Source organism: Eurypyga helias, unplaced genomic scaffold (assembly GCF_000690775.1).
Source record: "Eurypyga helias isolate BGI_N326 unplaced genomic scaffold, ASM69077v1 scaffold1012, whole genome shotgun sequence".
Taxonomy (NCBI): domain Eukaryota; kingdom Metazoa; phylum Chordata; class Aves; order Eurypygiformes; family Eurypygidae; genus Eurypyga; species Eurypyga helias.
Window position 1 is genome coordinate 141,601 of NW_010236431.1, and position 24,206 is coordinate 165,806.

Genomic DNA, 24,206 nt, shown 5'->3' on the forward strand with positions numbered 1-24,206 from the left:
TCATTTTGTGAAATTCTGGCTTCGTCTTGTGAAATCAGTCCACGTCGCACTGCGAGCGATGAGCGAGAGTGAGTCAGGACCCGAGCCACAGCTGGCTGGCTCCAGCTCTCCCCTCCGAAGCCCGAAAGTTGGGAAAAATCTCGGACAAGTATTTATGGGTTCAGCGTTGCCGCTGAGGAGCCAGCAATGCGAGAGCAAAACACAGTGTTACTTGAGTTGCATCTGCAAAAGCAGTTGCTGTGGCCCTTTTTTTTCCATGAACAATTTAGACATATTAAAAGTAATGTTTTATAAAAATAGAAGGGCAAGCTCAAATTATCCTGTAGTACTAAAAGCACAATTCCTGTTCGCATAAGGGGGACAGTGTAATTATACATACAGGACAAATTTGAGCCAAACACGAGAAATAAATGGGTGTTATATTTCTGCTTTAAGTACAGCAATGAGCAATTAAGCTCAAAATTTCAAAGCTATTCAAGTGACTAACTCCCACTGAAGTCAATGCAAGACAGAAACGTGAGGTCCTCTGGGGTTCAGTATTTTAATGTCTTGAATGCAGATTAAATATTTATAACTATTGCAATCTAACAGGATTTCAGCCTGAAAATTTCACTGCAATCTCTGAAGGAAACGGCTTGGAACAATTTCAGTTAAATATAAACAAAGACTGCATTTTGAAACCCTCACTCACATAAAGCTCCCATTGCCTTCACCAAATTAAACCGGCAGGATTAGGTAGGTAAAAATAAAGCCAATTTGACATCACAGGATATTTACCTACTACAGCTACAACACTCTGTAGGAAAGCATGACATGCTCCGTAATTGAGTGGTAAGTTATCCTTCATATTCTATTTTTCTTATGCAATTTATTTCACAATGATTAAATCAAAAATATAAGCAATGAACTTACCCAAATTCTTTGATCAGGCAATTGGAACTGGGAGCAAAATTGAAACAAAAACAACACATTATTCCTGCATTGGAACCCTCATTGCAATCAATCTACTAATTAAGATTTTATTTAAAGATACTCATTAAAATGTTATTCTGAATGATTTCTTCATCCTGGTATTCTATCCCTAAAAATGTAACCGTCGTAATGGCAAATTACTATGAAATACTGTTGAACTATCTAATTTCATAGCTCTCAGGCCACTGCCATTGGGAGGAATTTTGCTCAGGCAGGGACAGGGTAAGGACTGCAGGGTTTAAATCTCTACTTCAGAAACCTATCTTAAAGATCCGTCAGCCTTAATATTATCCAGTTTAAAAAAGATTAATTCTTGCTTCATCAGATGGCAAGTTTCAGAGCTGAATTCACCTACAGAAACATGAACTTGTAGGACACAGAAAATAATTTGGTCATATTGTACACAGATAAATCCTGCCAGCAGAAAATGAGAACTTGTGGTGCACTCCACACCTGTACTTTTACAGGGGTGAACAAGACTATAAAGGAAAAACAGCTTTGCTGCAAGCCGTTCCCCAGCCCTCTATAAATACTGAGTCATATTCTGCCTGTGTGAACAGAGGACTCCTTCCTATTAAAGTCAGCAAGAAAGCAGATCTTGGCATTTACTCTTTTGACAAGACATGTGACGGTGGTTTAGGTTTTTTTTTTTACAATGTATTAAAGAGTGCATGTTACACTCATGACCTTTGTATCCATCCATCTCACACCAAGTTAAAGACCTTATCCCTAGCAGCTACGTTATAGATAAAACAAAAGCCAGTCTTTACCATGAACTTCTTTTCCTACTGCACAATGAGAAATGTGGAGGAATAGGCAAAAAGGTTTAATGGGTGTATTTGTGCACTCCGTGCATGTGTTCAGCAACACAACCAACCCTCCCTCCTGCCGCAGGCTCTGCGCCACCTTGGTTGGCACCGCAGCAGGAGGTGGCACCTGACACCTCCCGCTTGTGCTGACGGACTCGCTGACCGCACCGGGACCTTCCTCGGGCACCAACAATAGATTTAACCAACTCGCCATGAAAAAACAAGAAGGCTGAAATCCCAACATCCTGCGTGCTAATGACAAAACGCCCAATGCCTCCATCTCACCTGCACACCTCCAGCATCCTCGCCTAAGTCCCGTTAACCCACCTCCCACTCCCCACGGTAACTCGGAGTCACACAACGCTATGCAAAAGAGTATCCAACTCCTTCCCTGCCCACCACAGCCAAACTCCCAGTGGTGCATTTTACCCAAACAGCCTCCTTTCCCACCCAACGACCACGCTACCTACCACTGCCATCAGACCAACTTGCGGCAAAACCTTCAGAGCCCCTTGAACCCAACCTCACTGGATGACGTGGATTTACACCTTCTGAAAAGCTAGCTAGCGCTAAGCAAGGTAATGTTGCTTCTTCCATCGATACAGTGCCTAAAATGCCCTCATTTAAATAATCTACTATTAATTTACAGCCTCTTAGCTGCTTTAACAGAATCACTCATTTGATGGAGAGGAACCTGCCCAGTTTTACACCAGGGTCACAAAGAAGTCTGAGCTCCTGTTTGCGTATTTGTGCATTACTACTATTTGCTGTGAAATGGGAATTTTCACTTGTTGCTGTGCATCTTGGGCAAATAAGGTAACTCAGCAAGAGGTGCCGAGCCGCTATTAAATCCTTCACGTACAACCTTGATCATTTTAATACTTAATAGATCCTTCACTTCCTACAGGAAATGGAACGGGGTGTTTTTCTGCACTCTCCACCCATGCAATAGCATCAGGATTGTGCATCTGCAATTATATACGCCATCAGCTGCCCTTCCCAGTTCAACAGACATCCCATATTTCAGAATATCTTCCATACAACTTAGGGCATAACTGCTGCCTTCACTGGGAAAAATAAAAATGAACAGGGAAGTGGTGGCAGGTTATTGGCATGGTTTGCCCAGGAATTAGAGGACCCTGAACCAGAGGCAGCAGCTCCTGGTTGTGTGCTCAAAATACAAGACCTGCATGGGGTGTCATTATTAGGATGAAACTGCGTGTCGCCAGCAAGGGGTTTGAATTTGCAAACACCACAGAGCATTTTATTTCAGGCATAAGATCTAACCCGATTTTTTAGCAAAATCTCCTTAAGCAAGCAAGGAGAACAAAATGAGGGTGCAGCAATGTTGAAGAAAAGCAATGTATAGTTTATATTCAGGTACTCTTTCCATACTACATTCACACTGCAGTTATTACACCATTTTAGGGACACCCTCTGAAATTCTTGTTATCCAACAACTAAGCAGCAGGATTATGGCCTGTGAACAAGACAGCTGCCCTCTCATACAGTATGTCTTCACGCATGGAGAAGCTTGGATCCTACAACGTCACTGCACACACTACAGCCCGCAACGGCTACCGGAAAGAGATGGAGCATTTGCTTGTGAGACTTGGATGCATTGGGTAGAAGGTTTTATCTCTTTTCTGTAAGTCCTTAAATATTGACAACTGTGATGTGCAGCTTTTCTGGTCCAATTTTGAATCTACATCGTCTCCTTGTAGTCAACACTGACTGCACCACAACGACCCAGAGCATGGCAAGAGTGCTGAAGACGACACGCGTAGCTGCAAGTGTAGCTACACGATGGTTTTGGAGGAACACTGCTCTAAAACATACATGTAGTTTGAATCTGGCTTCCTCTATAATCAAAACATGTTGTTTCATCTGCAAAACATCAAGAAGCTCAGAACAATGCTTACGCTTTTCCACCACAATAGTGCAGCAAAAACTGTGTGTTTTAGGAAATCCAAAAATGACTAAGACTGCATTCATTTCTCTGCACCTGCTTTGAAGCATCAACAAGCTTGTTTACATCATCAAAATTCCCAAAATACTTACTTGTGGATGAAACAAGAATCCCGGGGAAGGTCTCAAGTATTTCTCTTTTAAAGCTTCCAGTGGATCAGTTAACTTTCTTTTCTCTACTCTGTAAATGTTAAAATTAGATTTGTGTGTGATGAATCAGTCTCAGATATTAATAATTATACAGCTACTCATGTTTAAAATAGTCGATTATACATCAGGTAATTTGTTTCTCAGAGATAACGGTAAAAGATAAGGAAGTACAGTCAACTCTCGATTCCCGCATACAACTCATTACTGCAGGTGGGGGCTGTGAACTGCCATTAAAGGGAGATTATACCATCCACATAGGAAATAATCTCATTTCAAAAGACCGGTAATAATTATAATGGGAACCAATGACTAACGACCGAGCACTTTTATGAAGAAATAAGGCAACTGAGTGTGCTCTCCACTCAAAGGAGAGGAATTCATGGCCTTGAGCAATGGGGCCCTTCTTCTCTGTCCACGCGAGACATCGCAGCCCCCATCCCGTGGCTGGGTACAAGGAGTGCAAGAAAGGCAGGCTTGCAGGAAGGGACTGAGCCTGACATACCACAGCAAAGATTGAAGTCAACTCACGTGGGCATTTAGGCAACGAGATGCAACATGGGCAATTCAGCAGCAGTGTGGAAATCTGAGGTTTTTGCTTTTTCTGTTAGTGATGTGTATGGTATAAGGAACAGATCTTGTTGTCCGGATGTAGATGTAACTCACAGCAAAAGGCGGCTCAGTAACAACTGGCCTTGTGCTAGGCTGCCAGAATTTGTCCAGATTTCATTAGTTTATGATGCGGGATCATAAATCATGGATCATTATTTCCACTGTTTCAGGCATTTAAATTGAGTATCGTGCAAAGAAAACCTACGGTCTAATATAGATAACAATCTGGCATGAATAAAAACATCTCAATAAATAGTATCATAGAGAAGCTGTGGCTGTCCCATCCGTGGACATCTTCAAGGCCAGGCTGGATGAGGCTTGGAGCAACCTGGTCTGGTGGAAGGTGTCCCTGCCCATGGCAGGGGGTTGGAACTAGATGATCTTTAAGGTCCCTTCCAACCCAAAACGTTCTGTGATTCTATGATAATGCGTACCTGTCGTCATATGTGAGAGCATTCTTCAAAAACTTTGCCTACGGCATCTCTTTTTCAGATAAAGTAGTAAATTAACATCATTTACATGGCAGTAACTTTTTTTTAAAATAGGCTGTAAAATCAGTCATTTATATTACAAATATCTTTATGGATAATATTTCTTTACATTAACGTAGATGCATGACTTTGGCTGGTTACAGATATACGAGCAGAAAGGCAAAGGGCAAGAAGGGACTGACGTACACAGGTTGCCGGTGAAATCCAGATCCCAGTGAGATCCGTCTCAGCACGGCTGGGAAACACTGAGGGGTCAGGATTTTACCACGGGTTTTTAAAACCTCAGCTCACTGACAGTGTCTGCTTCTGCACCCACCGAAGCCAACGACAACGCTCTCACTGATCAGATTTACTAGCCCACTGGTTAGGCTTTGTACACAAGGACACTGCGCCTTCAATTACGTAAGTGAAATGCCCAGATAAATCAACCCATTGCTCAAATCAGTGCCAAAAAAGACAGAAATCACTCTCCGTTTCCATACTTTTTATACACCTTAGGACAAATTTGCTGCTTGTTGTACTTAGGAGATACTCCTACTAAATCCAGAAGGAACTATAAAGTTCCTACAGCTGGCACCTTAGTGCGAAGCTCTCCAACTTCCAGGGGAAGGCAGAGGGTAGTAAAGGCAAGTGGGCAGCATTTTAGAATGAAAGAAATTTGGGGCAAACCAAATACACAGTAAACATACAGATGTTCAAGTGATGCCAATTCATTTCTGGGTAAGAGAATATATTTCTGCACGTCAAGCTGTGCAGGGTAAACTAATGACTCGCTGCAACAATGGCAGTCATGTAGACTTGCTAATTGCAGCATTACCGGACCCAGGGTTGGCTCTGAGCACCTCAGATTTCAGCCTGGGCCACCCCATATCCCTGTGATGGGATGATGCTTCCAGGGATGGTGGGACGGGGCCGGGCCAGTGGCTCTGGCAGACCTAACTGCCTGTACCAAAGGATGCGAAAGGCAGACGCTAGTCCATTACCTGTAAATGGGGTCCATAAAGAAAGGGGTGGGTCTGGCGTGCTGCAAGGAGGACTCCGAAGCTTTCCTTTGCTCGAGGTCACCTCCTTTCTTCTCTCCAAAGACATGGTTTTTCCGAGGCTCGGCTTGTTTTGTGCTGCTGGCTCGACTTCTACTGCCCATGCTGAGATCTAGAGGCTGATCCTGGCTTGCCACAGAGGGGGCTGCTGGCTTTGAGGGTATGGGAGTAAGTGGCTTCTCTTCCTTACGCTTTATGGTGAGGTCAAAGGGAGACTCAGAGCTTCCCTTTGGGATCTTCTTTATTTCACTGGGTGATTGGGGCTCCACTTTCAAGGGTAACGGTCTCAAGTCTCTATCAGGAAATGGATACATTGATTGAGAGAATGCTGGAAAAAATGGGAGGGGAAACATGGAAGGGTAAGGTAAGGCTCCAACTTTTTTGTCTTGCAGCCCCACAAGTCCTGTTGAACCAAAGTACTTTTCAGCAATAGAAGCAATAGCCTTTATAGAATCATTCACCGCTCCTGACACCGCAGTCTGCTCCTCTAAGGATGGTGAGAAAATGGAATGATTGCTGTGGTCTTTCTTATTATTTATTGAAGCCAGGCTCTGCAGAGAGCTTACTTTGTCTTTGAACATTTTACCATTTTCTTTAAATTTCTCTTTCTCACTTTCAATGTCACTTTCCAGATCAGAGCCCGAGGTGGTTTCCAGGTCACTGCCACTGGGGGTACTGACATCGTCAAGGTCAAGGTCACTACTCTCTGACTGGTCACTGAGTTTCTCATGCGGCCTCTCTTCAGAGGACCTCTCTGGTTGAAGCTCCACTGGCTTATTCTCCCCTACTGATGGTTGCTTATTTAGTGCCTTCAAAATATCCTGGGTGGCTGGCAGTATCTGAGGATTTGTCATGAGGGGACTTTGACTTTTGTTTGTCTGATCTGCGCTCGGTAGTCCTTTAACAGGAGAACTAGTAGGTAGCAAAGGCGGCCTGTGGTACAAGCCTGAAGGAAACAGACCAGGGAAGCTAAAAGAAAATCCAGGAGCTGTTGGAAAGGTAAGACCAGCAGGATGCCTATTGGCTCCAAAATAGTCAGCAAGGCCCGGATTTGCATGATTCATATTAACCATGGACGTTTTATCCATAGCTGGGGTTCCAGGAAGCGAAATGCCTTGGCCAAAAAATCCTCCTGCTGCAAAATGGTTCTTGCCCTCACAAAATCTCCTGTGTTTATTTAAGGAAGACGTAGTGCTGAACATTTGTCCACAGTCTTTGCACTTGATTTGGGTTCTGCAATCAGCATGCATGCGCTTATGACGACAAAGGTTTGAAAACTGAGTATAGGATTTATGGCAGACCTCACCTGTATGTAAACAACAACAACAACACATCTCAGGCTTTATGGTAAATGTCCCCACCCTCAAAACTTTGCAAATAACACCACTTTTTAACCCGCGAAATATCAGTTAGGGCACCGTAAGGAGATGTCTGGGCGCACAAATGTACAAAAAGCTATTTTACTCTTCCAAAGCAAGGCACCCAAGCAGACAAATGTCTAAAGACAGCATCAAAACCCACCCCAACAAACCTAAAAAAGGTCTGACATCACTAAAAGACAAAGTTTCCTTGTTTGTACTGCACAGCATTGCACATTCAGTACCGTTATTCTATATTGCATTAGCACTCAAGCCCCGCCAAGAGCCACGGCTTGGTGCTGTAACACCGTATGAACCCACGGTGCTCCGGAGCAAGCGAGCACTTGTGTCTTCATATCACATCCATTTATGTCACTATACACACCTGGAAAATTAGTCATTACAATAAATATTTGCAGGACCAGATAGGAGGCAGCTGCCTCACAGAGCTTGCAGTCTGCAAGACCATAAGGATATGGAAGAGGTGAAGGAGGAGACAAGCAGGTATTTCCAAGTGCACACTCTTATTAACAAACAACATTTTTTTCCACTTATATTTAAGAAGTTAATCTCATGCAAGCCCAGGCTGGAACCTGAGTAACCTCAGTCTAGTATTCTCGTTATGTCCAAAACATTCCTATTCATGTCATGCATACAGTCCCCACAGGTGCCTGGGATGCTGCAACTCTAAATTCCACATCTCAAAAACTTTACCAGCATTAATACTTAGTTGTCTCTTGCACATGAAAAAGTACACTACATTACAACAACAATTTCCTTTGAAAATGCAGCTGTATGTATTTCAATGTCTGATGCTCAAAACAGCTCGATGGATTTCCTTTCGACCTCCTCTGGGATGAGAATAGCTTCAGCCTCACAAAAGCAACACGTGGAGAAAGCCTGAAAGCACAGAGGGGAGGAGATCTACCTGGAGCCCATGGGCCTGATCTAGCCTGTGACACTTGGCACGTCGGAGCAACCATTTTCAGGAGCAGCAGGCCGAAAGCGGTCCCGGTGGTGCAGAGCAAGACACTGGAAAGACTAAATCATACTGCTCAGGTGAATGGGATTTTGCAGGCCCCTGATTTTCTGGCTGCTACCAACCTTAGGGAGCAAACTGGGGTAGCAAGCATGTTATAGGTCCGTAAGTTAAAATGTGGTTTGAATGAGGGTTTTCATGTCCCCTTCTGTCATCCTTTGGACGAGCAGGAGCATAGGGCAAGTCCCAAGGCTGTGCAGCGTCTTGTACTCTTCATTATGCTAAAATTTGTCCCTACCTCTGTACTACCTTGCTTCTAACAGTATCAGCTCCAGCTTTATTTAAAAACAAGGCAGCAGCATTATCAGTAAGCACTGTTATCCCCCTGTAATAAATCCTCTTTTTTTTTTTTTTTCCCCAGCCAGGAAAAAGCATGTGGCCACTTTATTTTTATTTAATTTGTGTTATATCATAAGCTCTCATCTTTCACACATCAAAGCCGCACAACAATACACATTGTGTATTCTGAGGCCTTTTTAACAATCATTTTCATGATTTGAGACAGGCTGACATAATTTACAATGGCTCTATTTTAAGCCTGCAAAGGAAACTGAATTGAATGTATCCCATCCTGCACTCCTGGTTCCCATGAACTGCAATCACGTCCTCTAGCTTCCACACGCACCGGAGCCCGCACTAACCTTCCTGCTCCTCTAAATCTCTGCCCTTGAGAAACTTGACTGCTTGTTGTCATCTCTTAACTGTTTACCTCTTCAGCAGGCTGCTTCATATCTCAGCAACAATGCACCTATTGTTCGAGGGCCTGATCCTGCCTGATCCACCCGTTTTCCCTGTTCGCATCCCATTGACATCCCTGGGACAATTTGTGGGGTAAAGAGTGCAGAATTGGGCCCAAACACAGGAAATTTGTGATGCGGTAATACAGGAAGAACATTTGTTGCTGTGTATCAGTTACTGTTCCTGCTGGAAACCTTCATTCACAAGGAAAGACAAAGAAATGAGAGAAAATAAAAAATACAATTAAGAAGAAAGATGAGAAAATATGGAAGAGAAGAGGGAGTAGAAGAGAGAGGAGATAAAGGGGAAAAAAGGAAAAAAAGGTGAAAAGTAAAAGAAGAGGAAAATATTCTAGTTCCTTGAAAATGATTTTTCTTTGGGTAAGTATTTTCTGTTTCTTTTTTTTAAAAATATTTCCTTTGCCTATTTAACATAGAACTATTTTTTATTTAACATAGAACTATTTGCCATGTATTTGTTGCAGTATGAAGCTCTGATTTTTCTGCTATTTTCTCCTATTTTTAGCCTAATTGCAGGCATAAGTTTTCTGCTCCTGACAGTCACCCTCATACTTCACGGTACAGCATCAGGCTCATTACCTTCACTGCTGAGGTCTTACACAAAAACCTCCCCCTGATCCCAGCAGCTTGATCACCGAAACCAAAATTAAACTGACCAAAGTAGTGACTCGAGTGACATATCCATAAGGTTTGCACAAGCTCCATCTTGGATATTGTGGGCCAATTTCTCCCTTTTGTGACGCAGAATAACTGACAGAGTTACGCCTAACATATCAGGAGAGCATCAGACCACATGCATTTTCCATAAAAAAATCAAATCTCCAGCGCATACATTTTCAAGGCTAGGCTAATGTATAATTAAAAACAAATCATGTTTTAGGAACTTTTGGTCTTCTACCGTGTTGTGCTGAGGGACTGCTGCTTATTCACGTGAGTGTATTAAATATAACGCTTCGCTCAGGTAGGCCAGGGTTGCAAGGAGGTGAAAAGGGGTGTATTGGAACAGATCAGCTCTTCCTAAAGTTTGGGAAGTTCTCCCTTAAAGAACATTACACATTATTAAATTAATATCCTTCAATATATAAAAGTAAACAGAACTGAGAAATATTCTGCTCTGGAGAAAAGCAACAATACAGACTTACAATTGAGAGATATCCTTACAAACTATTAGGGGAGATGAAAATTAATAATCTGACTAAAAATATTTTATCACAGTTTTAAAACAAAATTAAACAAATAATGGCAATACCATTAAAATATGTGAATATTTATTATTATAATCTCAATCAAACAATTAACAGTTGTACCGAGGATTTTACCTTTTTGAGCATGAAAGTTATCTAGAACTATTTAATGAGGTGCTGCTTGCTCAAGTTGCTTCTTGCATTTAACAGTCTGTTCAATCCATGAGTTTTCAAGGCTGGCAAAGCAATCTGGGCCCTGGTCCAAAGCCCTTACTCCTCAGAGCAGTCTTACTCTTGGGCACCATAGCCTGAAACCTGGGTGTAACGTGGCATCGGTGAAGCGCACACCCAATGCCCCACTGATTCTGGGGGAGACCACGTCTAAATCAATTGCGTCGCCTTGACCTCTGGATATTCCCAGGAGCCAGGACTCCTCAGACAAGTTCATGTCACGAAATCAACCATGGCTTCCATTTCCAAGCAAAGCTTTGCTTAAACTTTAGTAGATGGGGATGGTTATCAACTATAATTGCTTCCACGTATCAAAGCAACAGAAGCTGGGTTTGATTTCTCCTATTACACCCTTTAAATCTCAGCGCCGTACTTTTCAGCAACTAACTTGTATGTGAAGCTTCCCTCCTCGCAGCTTTTATTGCTCTGCAGACCCCAGGTTTAACACAAATTCCCAATCTGGGTCCCAAACTGCAAAACTTCATCTCATGCCTACACACACTCCGCGTACTGCGATTGTCTCTGGAACCCAAATTAGCCAGCAGTTAAGTTTGCATATTTTCTGCTTATTAAAAAAAATTACTCTAAGCACTATATTGAATATGTTCACTCTATTATGGCATGTGGTTTCTATTTGGAGAGGCTGGAGATTTTGCGAAGGCAGTGAGTAATTACCTTAGTGTTGGTGAGTTTTCACTCAAGCTTGGGCGGTGTACTGTAATAAGAGACAGTTGCCATAAACAGACTGGTACGAGTAAATCATGGTGTGTGGCCTTCTGGTGGAAAACAGATATCTCCTTTAGGTGACCCTACCTCCCTCCCATCGCTCAGCAAAGCCTACCAAACATGTGGTCTCCAAACCCTTTTGTTCCACAATTACATGGCTGTTACTCATAAGTTGCTCAATGGGTTTTCATCCCTCATACTGTACATATTAAGAATACCGGTTGCTGATTTGATTTATCGGAATAAATATTAACAAAGAGTATTTGAGAGACTATTTCTTTTATGAGAGGTGCCACTTACAGACTTTTACGTAGGGCATTGCAACAGGAGCATTTGATGACTCCCTACCTAGCTACAAGTTACTGTTTCCCAATAATTATAATCTTCAAGAGTAATTACTTAATCTGTAACCAGGTTGAAAAATTATTAGTGATATTTATTATTGGATCTATCTATACGTTTTCTCATCGAAAAAGCCCAAACAGAAAGTATTATCTAACCCAGTGGCGGGTACACAGATTTCACACAAAAGAGTCTTTCAAGCCAATACTCCTCCTCTTGAGGAATTATCTTAGTGTGCGGCCAACGCTTTGTCTGGGTGTGGTGTTGACATTTTGGTAAATTACTGGTGAGACCAGCAAGTAAAAGATTACGAAGTTTAATGGGCAAGCAGGAGAAGTGGTCACAAGGTGCCCTTCAAGCCATAGCAGGTGCCTGAAAAGACTGTGGTGGGGATTAGCACTACCAAGAGCAATGTTCTTAAATATTTTCTGCCTCCACTTCCCTGGTGAAAGGGAGAGAAAGAAACCAGCAATGTCACCATGCACCCATCTTCCCCATCTCCCAGCAGCATCTGGCTCAGCAGCAAACACAACCGGTCAGTCTTTGAGGATCCAATTTACAGCCCAGTAGAGCCAGGCCCACGTTGGAGGCAGCTTTTATTGCCGGAGCAGCTGTTGGCAAAGATCTACCATCTCAACTCAACACTCAATTTGGGGCATGCAAAGGAACCTTAAGGAGGGCGGCAAGCTCCAGCGACTGATATTCACTGCTGCTAAGGTTTGTTTTCCAGCTCCAGCAAAAGTTGTGGCATCTGCAAAGAGACTCAGTGGCCCAAAATTAACTCCTACGGCAGCCTTCCAGGTACTGCTGGCTCTGCCTAATTCCTAACGTGTCCCCAACGTGGTGGCAGCTGCTGCCACCCTGGCACTGCCACATCCTTAACACTGCCCTGCGCAGCGGGGCCAGGTCCAGCATGGGGCAGAGCACGGCAGGGCTGCTGCTCGTGCGGAGGAGCAGCCCACTTGGCACGACGCAAAGCAGCGAGGCTGCACCCAGCGAGCCTGGCACGGCTTCCTCTTGCTAAATCCCACTCCCCACTTGCTCTTTGCCTCGGTGTGTGGAAAAACATCCCAGGGTCATTCATACAGCGTACAGTGTCTGCCTGAAAAGGAAAATCGTATGAAAATAGTGCTTTGCATTGGACTACAAATTACCCAGTACTCAATAACTCACAGCCCCCGTGAAGCCAGCGGGAAATTCAAAGGGAGCATAACACAACCTCCTGCTTCCAGATGCTTTATGACAAAAAAAATAACACTTAACCAAAGACGTTTAGTTGATGACTTACATATAAAAGGTTTGACACTGCTGTGGATGTGTTTATGCTGTTTGAGGCCTGAAGAAGTGGCAAAGGTTTTGCCACACTCTGGACAAGCGTGAGCACGAGCCCCAACATGCTGGGAACGAATGTGCCTCTGAAGGTTGCTGGGGTCCGTGAAAACCTGCTAGGAAATGAGTACTGATTAACCAAGAAACTTAACTGCGGAAGAAGCCAGTTATTACAAGAGTCTTTTAAAATTCAAACCTTGGAGCTATTTGGGAGCATTTAAGATTAAAAACCCTGGCTGCATCACAGCCTCTGTAATGGACGTCAGTGGGAGCTGTGCCTGCAGGACAGGGCCTCAGTTTCCCAGGATGAGACACGTATTTGGCAGGTCTGTTAACCCCTTTGCAGCCACTGCAGCAAATGCATTTGACCCTGACATTATAAATGGTGCTTTTGAGATCAGGGACATCACAGACAATGAGTCAAAATACAGCTGCTTGAATCCTCTAAGCATTACTGCAATAGAAATAATTTACAGTCACAACTGCGAGCATGACAGTAAGACACCCTGCACGCAGCCCTAGCACCCAGGGCTTGGTTGTGTCTTATACAAGTGTCAGCTCAATATAAAATTCCCATTGTTGCATCAAATCTACTTTAAAAATGAGAAAGTTCTCGTGCAAAAGGTCTAAGCTTCAGGAATCTAATAAAAAGCAAAGTAGAGCACCACATCCTATACAAATAATCTATGCAGCAAGCCCGGTGCTTGGAAGGGATAGAGATGCTCTAGGGATGAGGTAGTTGCACTCAGAGCAGCTGAGGCCCATCACTGTTTCTTATTTTGATTTATATTGCAGTAGCGTCCTGAAGTTTCTGGGCCCAACGGCTGGCACACAGCCTAGGGAACCCATCTGCCCTGCATTTCCCCAGGGTTTCTTGCCCCTCAGTGATCCTCTTACACCCCCTACCAGTCCTCACAAGGCACCAGCATCCTGCATCAGTGCTCATTTCATACACCACAGCCATTTCCATATCAAAAGGGGTAAAAAAATGTCGTTATTTATCATGCAGAAGTATAAACCCTTGAGAAACCACCTGGAACACAGCAGAAGCCTTACGCCCTCCTGCACCCCAGCACCGGGCATCCCCACTTCCATGCATCCAGCAGCACAAAAAGCACCAGGCAGCCTACAAATTCACTGTACCTTGGCACAGTTTTCACACTCGTAGTGCTTCCCACTGTCATGCGACATTTGATGACGTATCAAGTTGGACTTCCAGTTAAAAGCTTTGGGGCACTGGTCACACTTGTACTCCCTCTCCTCGCTGTGCGACAGCATGTGCTTCTCCAGGCTGTGGGAACAGGAACAGGGCTCAGTGAGGTTCCACATACACGTGGGTTTATCAGCAGTTTATAGGAAAAGGAGAGATCAGAGCACATAATTACAGCAAAAAAATAAAAACAGCCACAAAGCCCAATCCTGACAGACCCAAGCCCTCTGAGTACCAGGCTCACCCCAGCAGAACATCCTCCTCCCTAGCAGGATAACACACCCCTCTCATGTTTACCCAGGCCACTTGCTCCAGGAGATGCTGCTGCCGTCGCTCCCTAAGGAGATTATTTCACACACCTCTCGGTATTTCACTGTGGTAATTCTTCCCTGCAGTCTGAAGTATTACTACCTTACGACTTTCCCCCTAAACACACACTGGATCCCACTACCTGATGTAACTCCACTGCTTTGACAGGAGTCAATTCTTCTGGAACTGATGAGGAATAACTATAGATGAGGAATAACAATAGATGGAGCCCTGGCACAACTTGAGTAGGACAGGATAAGCATAAATAGCCTCTAAATAGGTACACTACGACTTTATACTTATTATTATTGTGTTCAATTGCCTAGCTGTTTATTCATTCATTTCAGTCTATTAGTAGGCTATTCAATTGTCACCTAACTTCTGTTGCATGTGTCTGAACTCATTTTCATCTCTGAATTTTCTGAATTCCTGTTTTATCATTCATTCATAGTAAATATATATTTTTAAACACCTGTATTGCTTGGTGACATAAAGAGTCGTAACTCATACTATGGCTTGAAGAAAGATCACTACATAACGTTAAGAATGGATTCATAGAAAAGCCACTGGAAACTGGGATTTTTAGCCTGGGATGCCAAACTGGATCAATCTTTCTTCATGTGAAGTTCCCACCAATCTCTTCTGAAACAGCAGGTGAAAACTGCTGGGTTTATAGTCTAGTTTGGGTTGTGCAGCCCAAACAGCAACCTCCATTCTCAGCCACAGGTAATGGAAATGCGTTCACCCTGTAGATGCTCTTTACTTCTACCCCTCTCAGTCTGCTTCCTTCAGGGGAAAACATTAATTCTGGCTTCCCCTCCTAATACTTCTGTAACAATTGACTCTCCATCATGCACTGGTAAACAAATTTGCCGTAAGACCTAGAGACTCTTGTCCCCAGCTCTGGCACCAGCTCCCAGACTCCTGCCACGGCTACATGATCTGCCATCAGCGCTGGGCAGTCCTGGCCCCCCTGATCTCCATCTTCCTGCTCAGCTCGTTCTCCATTTAGTTACACACACCCTCAAGCATGGCTCATTCGGGCCTTTTGTTTTATATAATCTGGATATAGCAGACTTTGGTACTTTTTTGCTGCGAACTGTCTTTGTGCTGTATTAGCCTTTCAATAATTCAAGAGTTCGGAGAATGACTGCATTCTCTCTCATTTTTCACTCTTTCTCACAGTACTGCCCATCTATTTATGATGACTCGTTCTTTGTTTTCTGCCCTTTCTCTTCAATATTTAATATTTTAAGCTAAATTTACATTTCCTCAATGATTCCCATATGTTAGATATCATCCTCTGGTTCGCTGGCAGAAAAGAACTTTAACACCGAGTAACTCAACATGGAAGAATGTTACAGTCCAGACTCCTGCCTCACCCATGCTGCTGCAACCCTTTCGACTTGATCTACCTACATCAGCCCTTTCGAACCACTCAGACTGAAAATTAGACAAAGGGAGCCGCATGCTGCTCAACATCGACCGGTAAAATAAGACCTTGTGCTGGCACAAATTCCAGCTCAGCTGGGTTGACCTAGTATGCAGGGAGTAACGTTTGACACATCATGTTTTAATTTCAGTATCATTAATTTTGCTGAAGCGTAAGGATCAGGTCATACAACACACTGATCACCCCCTGTGTGATGCTGAGCTACCCCTGCTCTATTCAAGAGGAGCTAAGGTGCATCTGTGTTTTGGGAGAGAGGGCTCTGTCTTGCAGAACCAGCACCTGAAGCATCCAGGAGCAGTTGTCCAAAGAGCGGGCACAACTCCATACTAACCTCCGACAGACACCACAACCTCCTGAATCATGGACTAGTAATGATTTCTACAAAAAATATAAACCCTCAAACCACTCTAAATTGACAAGTCAGTGTTTAAGGGGGATATGATTATTAAGCAATGCAAATAAATACACTTGTCCCCTTAAAAGGGCAGTTAACAGTCACTTAGGTTGTGCACACACAACGTGGAGAAGAAACAAGACAGTGTGGAAGTGTGGGAGCTCTGCTACAGGCTCCAGCTGAAAGCAAGAGCTACTACTCCAGGTCTGCTGCTCCTATAAACCAGCCTCTTAAGAAATGCACTACCTCATCACAGTGGAGAATCTGGCTCAGGATTTTGCTATTGAGATAACTCAGCATTACTATCAAAAGTTGGCTGAAATAAACCTTCCCCCGATCCTAAAAGCATTATTAAGTTGTGAATCTGCGAGGGATGTGCTGCAGAAGCTCCTGTGTACTCTCAGTATCTTTCAGTATTTGCAAAATTTGCCATTATCTGCACCACAATATGGTATTTTAAGTAGCCACAAAACCTGTAGTGACAGGGAATATGTAAAAGACCTTCAGCACATAAAAGTTGCACTTCCTATTCCTATGCATATTTTGGGTACATATCTACACGGGTCTATCTGTTTAAACAGACACATACAAGAATAATACGAACTCCAGTGTTTCAAGACAGTACAGCTGTAAATATATATTAACATAGGCATATATATACACACACACATCTAGAACCTGCCTCTAACTAACATGGCTTGTTTGCAAAGATAAAATAGGTATCATCAGTGAACACCACTACGAGATGTTCTTTCTACCCAAAAATAAGGAGCCCAGACCTTAGTTGATCTGAAATACAATCACTTCTCTGATTTTACTGCAACAAGTCCAGTTCATGCCAGCTAAAGATCTGATTATCAGAAGATCCGGTTCTTAAGATCCCCACTAAGGAATTCAGTCCAAAGACCAAATTTCTGATTTATTCATAACATCATAGAATCTTTAGGTTGGAAAAGACCTTTAAGATCATCAAGTCCAACTGTTAACCCAGCACTGCCCAGCCCATCACTAACCCATGTCCCTGAGCACCTCATCCGCATGTCCTTTAAATCCCTCCAGGGATGGTGACTCCCCCACCTCCCTGAGCAGTCCATTCCAATGCCCGACAGCCCTTTCTGGGAAAACATCTTTCTCAGTATCCAATCTAAACCTCCCCTGGCACAACTTGAAGCCATTTCCTCTTGTCCTCATTGAGACTATTACTGAGACTCCATTGCGTTCTATGCCGTGAAACACCAGCTGGCACAGAAGTTTTATTCACCTTCATCTGTGGTTTGCATCAAAGATGGAACTCAGATTCTGCCCTGGCTGATGCCCTGTGGATCTGACTGGAGCCATTACGGAATTTGCCTCATTCAACCACATTTTAAGCATCTAGTCCTACCTTTGTAAGTCTGGAAAAACTTGATCACACTCTTTACACTCCTGGATTTCATGCACATCCTGAAGGTCACTCTCATTCTCAAGCTTTTTCTGGAAGTCCTCCTCCACCATGGAGAAGGCGGAGTGAGGTGTGCTGCACGGGAACTTCTGGTGGTCTACAAGCTCAGCCTTCGACTCAAAGAGCTGGTCGCAGTCCTCGCAGCGATACTGGCGCTCCTCTGGAAGACAAAGGGGTTGGGCACGGGGAGACTGCATGAGTGTTCAGTCATTTTTAACTACCATCCCACCAGGAGTTCTAAGGTGGATATGCAGTGAATGCTGCTAGTCTCTGCCTTTCTGAATGAAGGAGACTGACTTAGACATGAACACCAGCATCTAAAATAGCCAAAAGGGTATAGAGTTTTGAAGTGCCTCTTCATTTCCATTAGAGCCCTTTTGCAGCACCCAACCTTGTTCAAAGTAAGCCAGAGACACATGAAGTTGGGGTAATGAAGCAGGTCGCCTCGCTTTAAATTCCATAAAATTGGTCACAACGTGTTTCTTACTGAAAAGAAGTGTAGAAGATCACTAGAGTGTCACTTTGGGGGGAATATTGCATTCCATTAATAAATCCCAAAAAGCAAACTTGGAGAAGAGCATCCCATGACATTTTTTTCTGCTGGATTTTCTACAGGAGGCCCATACGAGAAGCCAGACATTCGTAAAATGTCCACATTGGCACAAACTGCAACCTAATTGACTGCAAGCAGATATCCTACACCCAGTCCCCACTGTGGTTGTGTAACCCCCTGCCCAGTGGTAGCAGAGCAAAAGGAGCTCTTAGAGGTGGGGGACAAATTTGAGCCACAGCTCAGGAGTTTCAGACCCAGAATCTGTGCGTTGGATATGTAACAGGAAAGCACAAGGAGGAAGAACAGCTCAAATGTTCTCAAGAGTGACAGCAACATTAACAACCTGAGATTTTCTCTTTTCGAGATGACAGAACAACAGTTGTTTGGCTAAGTGACAAAAAATAACCTCTAATCAGGATCCATACAAGTCCTGCAGGAGCAGCACAGCCTAGGGATAGGGACACGGACTCTTGTTCTCCTTTTGCAGTACCCACAGAACGATCAAGTGTCAATCCTGAAGCCTTCCTACTGCCCCCCGTTACATCTGCAGACCTCTGTTTCTCCCAGAGAGGTTAAAATAAGTGAGGGTAAAACCTGAGCGACATTAAGAGTTGCAAGGATGCGATGCTGAGAAATATCAACTGTGCATATCAGAGCTCCCCAGATCGGCAGGTAGAAAATGCCACAGCAAATGGTGTGACAGTTGCATTCAAATGTGACACAGAATGAAGCTGCACTCCTGGCTGGAGTGATGAACAGAATAAACAGAGAACCTCAGTGCCAGTGTTGGCATTGCTTCTGAGATCACTCACCCTTCGGCGGGACCAAAGGAGTTGTGATATATTAGACTAGTTAATTCACTGAACAGCTTTCAGAGAAAAAGGAAGACAGAAGATAGACAAATACAACCCCTGCTCTAGCCCTCCTCCCTGACTGCAGTGGGAGGACTCAAAAGGATTCCAACAGAGGAGAAATCTCCCTAATTTTTTGCTTAATTTCAACGATACTTCTATTAGATTAGACAGTAAGACGTGGCTAACCATGAATGTCCGGAGCCATTGTTTCATGTGAATAATCTTCACTCTTCATGAACAGTAAAAGCTCCTCTCCTGGTTCAATATCTGCTACCACTCTGTAGAATATCTGCAAAATAAATAAAAAAAAAGACAGCAATGTGATTAGCACAACAGGCAAAGAGGTATAAACCACTGTTGGTGAGTGTTACAGGATCAAAACCATGTGGCCAGCGTGGGTTCTGGCTGCTGTTTGCTGCAGGTGCCGGCTTTGACCATGGCATGTCTGCTCATTCCAGCCCCAAAGCCATTGGTGCTTTGGGCTCTTGTGAGGATAAAAAGGACGACTGTTTTCAACAGCCTCTGCCGCAAAATGAGCCATGTGATGACTGTAGATATCACCAGCGATTTGCATAGAATCATAGAATCACGGGGTTGGAAAAGCCCTTAGAGATCATCCAGTCCAACCGTATCTGTCCACCACTCAACCATATCTCTCAGCACCTCATCCACCCGTCTCTTAAACACATCCAGGGATGGTGACTCCACCACCTCCCTGGGCAGCCTGTTCCAGTGTGTGATAACCCTTTCGGTGAAGAACTTCTTCCTTACGTCCAATCTAAACCTCCCCTGGCGCAGCTTGAGACCATTCCCCCTCGTCCGATCATCTGTCATTAGGGAGAAGAGACCAACACCCACTTCTCCACAACCTCCTTTCAGGTAGTTGTAGGCAGTGATCAGGTCTCCTCTCAGCCTCCTCTTCTCAAGGCTAAACAAGCCCAGTTCCCTCAGCATGCTTAGTTATACCAAACCCACGTACAAAGTAGTCACAAAACACATCCCCGAGTGATACACGTAAGGCAGATAACTCCCGTTGCACTAGGAAAAGGTACTAAAGCAGACCTGAGATGATGTTGCTGATTAAACCACAGGCATCCAACCTCCCATTTCAAACATCTACGAGGTCCAGAGAGCTGTGGGGTGAGAGGCTCACACAAAGAAGCATACCTGGTTATTCCTTAGCTTTAAACGGGAATCAAAGGAAAAATCAGTCCTGAATGAAGAAACACTGTGAGCAGCCAAAGCTGCTGGAAGTAACCCTGGCCAGTGACATCTGGTCCCCCTGTACAGGTGACATCAGGCTCTGGGAAGGACCCCGTCAGGGAAGCAGGAGGCTGCGGGGGTAGGGGGTGAAGAGGCCACGGTCCCTTGGGTCCATGCCTTCAGAGCAAGCGCACGCTGGCATCACGAGGCTCTGCTGAAAGGAAATTCCCAAAATCCATCTGGCTGCTTTCTGTCTCAGCAAAAAAAGCTCCACAAAACTGCTCAAATAAGTATTAGTAACTTCCCGAGGTCTTGTTAAACAAAAACACATGACAGCTATATTTTCTGCCCTAAAAAAATGATGCCTTTACGTTTTCTCGGCCTGATGTACTTTCAAAGGTTTCACTCTCAAACTCTTAACTCTCGATGCTCATTGCAGTGCACTGGAAGAAAGGTCAGAAATCACCTCCGCTGTTCAAAGCCAGACGCACACATTCGGCGCAAGGCAGGTGGGGGTACCCCGAGGTGCGTGGGTATCCTCCTCGCCGGGTCACACGTGAACCATCATCACCCAAGTGGCCCCAGCACCGAGCACATACCGATGTCTTCCAGGAGGTGGCCGTATAGCCTAATCGTTTCTTTCTGCACAAGCAGCCTTTGCCCACAGATATGAGCTAAATACCTAAAAATAACAAGATAAGATGCATTTCCCCGGATTTTTCTTCTTTTCTTCGCCTTTTCCCAAAAACCGCTCTGGAGGAGGGGTACGGGGACGGGCAGTGAAGGCTGCCAGGGCCAGCTCATCCCACCACCCTGGCGCTCGCCCCTCTCCAGGTGCCAGAAGCGCTGGCGAAACACATTGGGCACAAGGTACCTGTGCTGCAACCCCCTGCTTATGGCCAACCTTCCCCATAAAAGCCAGGAGAAGGAGTTAACGGGCAGCCTGATCCTCCCAGACTGCATCTCGCTCCTCTTCCATGCAGCCCTGGTCGAGCCGTCGGCTGGGTCTGCTTCATCTTGCCATTTTTACCCCTTCCCAAGGGGTTTTCGAACTCCAGACAGTATTTTGGAGGGCGCAAGGGACCGAGGGAGCTGCGGCAGGGTCTCACGCATGTCTCTTCATGCGGCTAGGGGAACGCCTGGTGCCACAATCCCCTCTGGAGCCGATGCCTCCATTGGTGCCAAAGGATATGGGGCTGCCGCGTGGGCTTCAGCATGCCAGGACGTGGCTGGGGCAACACAACTCCTTTGGTCAAAGACCAAAACAGATTTTAGTGAAGGCAGTTTTTAAATCTCACAAATACGTCTCATGTTAACGTTGCATCCAATGAATATTTGCTTTAAGCGACACTTGTTTTGTCATTTATTAAGATGTACTGAAAACTGCCTTTTTTCTTCCAGAGGTATAATGTCCTTCACACATCCGAAAGGGAAGCTGCAGTCTGATCTGTGGAAGACAAGCGTGGTTGCTAGTTGGCTTTGGCTGGAAATAATACCCACTCAGGGTGGGAGTGGACACGTGGAACCTCCGTCTTCTCAGACAGACCATGCCAAAAAATACTCCTCTGCCTGGGACAGCACTGCCCGGGACTGGCCTCAGTGCTGCCAGGTTTTGTGTCATGGTCGGGTAAACTCAGCTGCTCCTCTGAGGTCAGAGGTGCATCCACACTGAGGAGCAAACAAAAGTCACAGCAAAGCCTTTACCAGTGTTCTTCCTCTTCTGCTTGTGCTGTCCCACTAAAGGTATTTTGATAGACCTTTTCATCCCTCGGCTCAAAGTGAGGACACATGGACAGGCACAGAGAGGGTCTTGCTCACGAAGCGCTGCGAAGGGGCACATCACTTCTCTTTGGGAAGCCCCGGTACGATGCAGCATCTTCCTTGCAGCTGTAGAACAAATCCCTAACCAGGATGTAAAATCTGCAGCTGGTTATTCTACCTGTGTTTGAACATATCAAGAGATGATTAAGCTATCCATCAGAACCCACCTAGCAAGACCCTCTGTACCGCAGCAGCAAGATGAGACAGAGTATGCCAAATATCTCCATGTTTTAGCTTAAGTGATGTTTCTGTATTTTGCATCTCGGAACTAACACCCTCCAAAAACAAGGTCTAAGTGACAGATTTCCAGCTCTGGCATTTTGACATTATTAAAATACTAACTTTAATTATTATTAAAAATAGGTTTTTTAATTTCTGTCTGTACAAAAAAAAATCCCACCGGCACTAACAGTTTATATACCAGATTGCATTCCAGTGAGGAACTAAAATAAAACATATTGAACTTTAAACCAAAACGATCATACAGGTAAATTTAATCTGACTTTAAGAGCTGTCCTTATTACTTCATGGAAAAAGCTTTTTCCTCACTCTTCCCACCTAAAACCTTCTGTAACTATCCTGAGTTAACCAAGAAGTTAACTGTGTCCCGTGGAAATGAACCACGTTGCCCAAGTTTTCGGCAGCAGCAGCAGCTTACTGATGGAAGACGGCATGGGGGTCCTGCAAGCCCCCAGATTGGAAAGTTCATAAATTACCCCCCAGCCCTGTAGGTCCCCTCCTGGCTGCCCTTGTTTTGCAACAACAGCAACCTCTACCATGGGCAGTATTTTTTATATCAAGAAAGGGTGATGTAGAATAAATGGACTTTTCAATTGCAAAGCTTGAAGATTCCTTGGATGCAGTCCTGACACTACTGTAATTAACGAAAGGTTTTGATTTTCTGACTTGACCTCTTCAGCCTACCAAGCCCGTTTCTTTACCTGACTTTCTCAGCTTAACCTGCGCTCACGATGCGCAAGAACACACCAGTCTGCCTGGAGAAGCGTAGGAAGAGCTGCTGCACGGTAGAGAAACAACTGGAAAGGGGAAAAAAAAAATAACAGCAAAGTCCAGATGCACATTTCACATGCCCTGGGATCAGCGGTGTGTGACTGCAGTTTATATAGGAAGAGCAAAATAGGATCCAGATCTGGAAACACTTTCAAAGTTCAGGGGGTCTGAGGCGGGGAGAAGTTGGGGGGAGGCCTAACTCATCAGTCCTCTGTGCCTGCCTACACCACAGGTCATATATTTATGCTACCGAGCAGAAATAAAAGCTCCCAAACTGCAAAGCCATAAAGGGAAAGTGGAGGGGGACAAAAAAAAAAAAAAGGAACACACACAATTTACTTTTAAATGGATGAATAAGGCCTCATTGTTATGAATCCCAGTTTACTTTTCCTGGTCAGGCACTTGAAATTTTATTTATGCTTAATAGACTGCATTTGGCATGTGTAAAGATGACAGAAGCGTGAATTATGAACGACCTTCAACCTATTCAGGAAGTTGTAATAATTGAAATAATAGCAAAAACGCACTCCCTGCGAGCCCGGGCCGGGGCCGCGCGCTCGGCTGCTGCCGCCCGCGCACTTTGAAGTGCCCTGGCCATCCCGCCTTCCCCCGCGAGACCTGCACCCCCCCGTCTGAACACCCCTCCAACCCTGGAAGGTTTCATCAAAGGATGCCAGTTTGGGGGGAAAAAGCGACACTTCGGGCACTGCGTGAGAGCAAAGGCACCAGCTGCTGCGCGTGCATTTGTCATGCTCAGCCCTGACGAGGAATGGTATTCCACTGCATCCAACTAAACCCTGTATTCCTGTGTAAACGAGAGCTTTGGAAAACATTGCATGTGCCCCAGTGCTGGCTGGGAAATTCAGATGTTGGGTGGGCAAGAGATGCTGCCCAGTCAGTGCTGTTTGTACTTCAACCCCGCAGGACGATGTACCGAACTTGGAGCTCGTG

The 24,206-nt window shown here is 44.6% G+C and overlaps 1 protein-coding gene across 4 annotated transcripts in view; it reads right to left on the bottom strand.

Annotated features, from left to right (window-relative positions):
- The window catches only part of MECOM (MDS1 and EVI1 complex locus), a 48,094-nt gene that overhangs the window by 17,587 nt on the left and 6,301 nt on the right, over positions 1 to 24,206 (bottom strand). Inside the window, exons 2-8 of one of the 4 annotated variants that reach the window (XM_010147068.1) lie at positions 19,407 to 19,509; positions 17,757 to 17,973; positions 14,150 to 14,297; positions 12,966 to 13,119; positions 5,983 to 7,345; positions 3,843 to 3,930; positions 913 to 939 (exon numbers count right to left, since the gene is read on the bottom strand). In XM_010147068.1, the coding sequence (XP_010145370.1) occupies positions 913 to 939; positions 3,843 to 3,930; positions 5,983 to 7,345; positions 12,966 to 13,119; positions 14,150 to 14,297; positions 17,757 to 17,973; positions 19,407 to 19,455 (2,046 nt within the window). In that variant the 5' untranslated portion in view covers positions 19,456 to 19,509. Of the gene's footprint in view, positions 1 to 912; positions 940 to 3,842; positions 3,931 to 5,982; positions 7,346 to 12,965; positions 13,123 to 14,149; positions 14,298 to 17,756; positions 17,974 to 19,406; positions 19,510 to 24,206 lie in introns of those variants that run through there. The other 3 variants (XM_010147067.1, XM_010147069.1, XM_010147066.1) reach the window with 3 other exon arrangements.